This window comes from Salvia splendens, chromosome 5 (assembly GCF_004379255.2).
Source record: "Salvia splendens isolate huo1 chromosome 5, SspV2, whole genome shotgun sequence".
In the NCBI taxonomy this organism is placed as follows: Eukaryota; Viridiplantae; Streptophyta; class Magnoliopsida; order Lamiales; family Lamiaceae; genus Salvia; species Salvia splendens.
In genome coordinates, this window is record NC_056036.1 from 6,417,793 (window position 1) to 6,421,956 (window position 4,164).

The following is a 4,164-nucleotide window of genomic DNA, read 5'->3' on the forward strand; positions in this document are numbered from 1 at the left end:
AATGAGAAGTCAAAGATAAAAATTAGTCACAAACACTAACATAGTAGTCAAATTTTATGCCTTTCAAATCAAATTAGAAATTAAGCTGTGATAACGGATTTTTGTTTATTGACTTTCTGTTTTGTCTTTTACACATTACTACGGGGTCACTACATAATGTCTAAAACTAAAAGAAACATAAAATCCAATAAAAAAAATCGGCAACAGAAAACGAGTATAATTAAGATACAATTATGAACAAAAGAACAAAATTAAGCAGAAAATTGCATCAGTTTTATGTAACAATACAGTTGAAAAAGTGCGAGAAAAGGAGTATATTAGGTAAGCAAATTTAAGGGGTGGAAGCGCTCAAGTCCTCTTGTTCTTGCTGCCAAACAAGAGCGACAAGTAGAAGAGAATCCTAAAGAAAAAACCCCACGCGATTGTCACCCAAAGGCACCCCATCTTGGTGAGATCGGTGACCCCCTGCTGCTGCAGTATGTCCGCCCCCGTTGTCACGCACGTGCTGCTCGTGATCTTAATCCCCAGCGAGCTGCTCAGGCTGTCCAGCAGCTTCCCCTTCAGCTCCCCCGGCACCGACGCCAGCGGCGTGTTGTCGAATATCTGCACCCCCCGCACGAAGCACTTCACCGGGTCCTCGAACTCGTTCTGCAGCACCGCCTCATATGGGTACTTCACCAGCGAGAGATAATGGAACCATATCCAGTACCCCGGGATCCTGTCCCGGTTTATGAAGAACCCGCTGAATAGCAGGAAATACGCTAAAATCGCCACCACGATCGTATACCCCAGCATCACGTGTGGCACGACCCCGGACAGGAAGGTTACGAATGAGCTTCCCGACCAAAAAGACGCGAATATTATTAGTAGGTAGAACATAAAGCTCCCGTCCAGCCCTACAGCCCAGAAGGTCGTGGCGGAGAAGGCTAATGAGAGGAACAGCAGAGACGGCAGTGAGACCAGCGCGTGGGAGGCCACGTAAGATGACCTTCTGTACGCATTGTACGCGGTCTCCCTCATGAATATGTATCTCTCTTGTAAAAACACGGGCAGCGCGTCGGCGCACGTGTAGAACATCGTCGACATGGCGAACGCAAAGAACCCGAGCCGCTCCTGCACCCCCTTCGGGGAGTTGTCGAGCCGCCAGTACATGGTGGCGAGGATGAAACCCGTCACCATCACCGCTCCGAGACGGACGCCGAATAGCTCCGGCATCCGTCTCGAGTTCGTCACGGACCGCTTCGACAGAACCGCCATTTCGATCCAGTGAGGGTTTGCGAACGTCGGGACTAGTGAGGTTGGGGCAGCCCCGGCCGCGGCAGATCCGGATACGAGCTTCCCTTTCGAAATGCTCGCGCTTATAGCTTCTTTTAGTGATAAGTTTAATCCGTTTGTTTGAACGGCGTCGTTTCCTCTCTTTAGCGCCTGCCACGATTTGTTGAACTCGACGAGGGTTTTAGTCCCACCGGGGGAGCCCTCGAGCTCGCGAATGATATCGAGGGCGAACTCGGTGCGATTCTCATTCTCCGGGATCGGATGCTTGAAATCGGAGAAGAAAACCGGCAGATTCGACGGCGAACCACTATAAACAGTCTGCCCCCGCGATAGGAAGATCATTTTATCCAGCAATCCGAGAATACGATAACTCGGCTGGTGGATCGACATGATCACGATGCTTCCGCTCTGCGCGATACGCTGCAGCACCTTCACCACCATGTACGCGCTGGTCGAGTCCAATCCGGAGGTAGGCTCGTCGAGGAACAGTAAAATCGGATCGTGGATTATGTCCGTCCCGATTGACACGCGCCGCCGCTCTCCGCCGGAGACGCCGCGGTGGCCTTCATCGCCGATGACAGTGTTCGCCGCGTTGCGGAGCCCTAGCTGGTCGATCAGCGCTTGCACTCGGAGCTTCTTCTTCGACTTCGAGAGCGTCCGCGGCAAGCGGAACTCCGCCGCGAACATTAGGGTTTCCTCCACGGTAAGCATCGGGAACAAGAGATCGTCTTGCATGACGTAAGCAGAGATTACCTTCAACAGCCTCGATTCCAATTGCTCCCCGTTGAGAGTGATCTCTCCCTTCACGCTCCCCTTCGCCATGCGATTCGCCAGCGCGTCGATCAGCGTAGACTTCCCCGAGCCCGACGCGCCCATTACCGCCATGATCTCGCCGTCACGCGCCTCACCAGAGATGTCGTTGAGGATCGTCTTCGTCGACGAGAAAGCCCGCTCGCCGGACTCCGGATCCGCAGCCGCGCGGCGGCGGAGGGCGAACTTGCGGCGGACCTTGATGCTATAGGTGATGTTAGTAAACGAGAGCACGAACGGAATCGAGCGGGGCTCGGGGCAGCCGCTGATCGCGAGCGCCTGGTGCACGGGCGTCTCGTCGCTTGCGACTTCCTTCTGGAGGTCGCCGATACACTTGAGGAGGTGGCCGAGCGTGGGCGATGAGTCAGCGCGGGCCACCTCTCTCAGCGGGATGTTGTCTCGAGACGGCGAAGGGAGATATGAATTATCGGCGACTACTCTCGACATTGCTCAACGAAATTATTTGCTTGTGAGAACTACAATGTGGAGAAGAAATATATTTATATGTATGAAGCCGGTGGCAATTAGGTGGTGAGTTGTAGGAGTTGTGAGCAATTAACAAAGTCAAAGTGGTGATTTAATATGTTGGCACACTTTCTTGAATCTTGAAGTGATGATTAGTTTATAAATTATGAATTGATATACAGATTTTGCTGCCGTTATTTTTCATGAAGTATCATGTGTAGGAGTGTGGGATTGAATTTGTGGAGATGGATAGATATGAGAGGTGACCTACATCTCCTAATCTTTTTCTACAAGTATGGCTATATTGGGTCAAGACATGTGCATGTCTCTGATTTGTTGAGGCGTGATTCATTTAGGTGGGGATGGTAATCTACTGTTTTGCCTTTACCAAATTGGGGCAACGTTGTAACCTGTGAAGTTAAAATTGACGGCCTTAATAACTCTAATAAAGAATTGAACATAAACATCTCAATTGTCGGAAACTATAAGATAAATCCATCCACTGATACTTACTCCGTCCCTCAATAATTGTCCACTTTGATTCCGACACAGATTTTAAGAAATGTGAAAGAAAGTGAGTTGAAAATGTTAGTGGAAATATGAGTCTCACATTTATATAAGTTTTGTAATAAAATATGAGTGGAGTGAGTTAGTGAAATGTGAGGTCTACTTATCCTATGATAAAAATAAAAGTGGACAATTGATATGAGACAGATGAAAATAACAAAAGTGAACAATTAATGGGTAACGGAGGAAGAGTACTAATTTATTGATTTCATTATGTGTCGAACAGTTTTTCAGTTTTTCATAAAAATTAGTATGGGTTTGGCAGCCATTATTGACAAAATTAATAGATTGATGTATTATTAGTTATTACAAGCTTTTCGGAATGTTCGGAATAGTAATTGATAGAAGTATAATCCTAACGAATTTCATTATAGTTGCTCCTTTGTTATTGGGCGGAAAGATGAGGCCCAACAAAAATTTGGACCCTATAGGATATTGGAGTGTCCGTATTTGGGTTAAGGAGAGTCATCAATTGTTTAACTCATCTTTTAATTACTAACTACAATTAATTTAAGGTCATATAATTTTAGAAATCTTGTGGTCTAAAATTTGTCATGTGTAATTTTAAATTTTATTAATTGAATCGAAAAAGATAAAAAAAACTACAAAATTAGGGTTTTGGATGAAAATGTCAATATAATGTTTCGAAAATATCAACCCAATGCTTTGAGAATGTCAACTTAATGCTTTGAGAATGTTAACACATTGATTATATTGACATTTTACATGTATTATATTGACATATTTTATATACTATGCTGACATTTATTACTGTACGAAAAAATTGAAAATTTTCAAAAAAAATTTCAAATTTTTGACATCGGAACATATGCAAATGGATCTCATTAGAATCCTTATGAAATTATCTTTAATTTGATATATGTTATGCGAAAACATAATTTAAATTGAAAAAGTTATATATATTTTAAAGTTATGGGATATTTTTTCAAAAGGTAGTTATAACTATGCTTTTTTTTTGTTTCGTTGATCCGTAACACTCCCCTTGGGTTCAATTATCAAATTTTTCTATGTGAATGTCAATCACGT

The 4,164-nt window shown here is 44.6% G+C and overlaps 1 protein-coding gene across 1 annotated transcript; it reads right to left on the reverse strand.

Moving 5' to 3' along the window:
• Window positions 1-237: 237 nt before the first annotated feature.
• On the reverse strand, window positions 238-2,534 carry LOC121802966 (ABC transporter G family member 6-like). The gene has a single exon (XM_042202664.1). It carries the CDS (start codon window positions 2,530-2,532, stop codon window positions 349-351), a length of 2,184 nt encoding a protein of 727 aa, XP_042058598.1. The 5' UTR covers window positions 2,533-2,534; the 3' UTR covers window positions 238-348.
• Between the last annotated feature and the right edge of the window lie 1,630 nt (window positions 2,535-4,164).

Bases quoted from the DNA above. Each gene is read 5' to 3' on its own strand.
- LOC121802966 (XM_042202664.1), bottom strand. From the start codon at position 2,532: ATGTCGAGAGTAGTCGCCGATAATTCATATCTCCCTTCGCCGTCTCGA.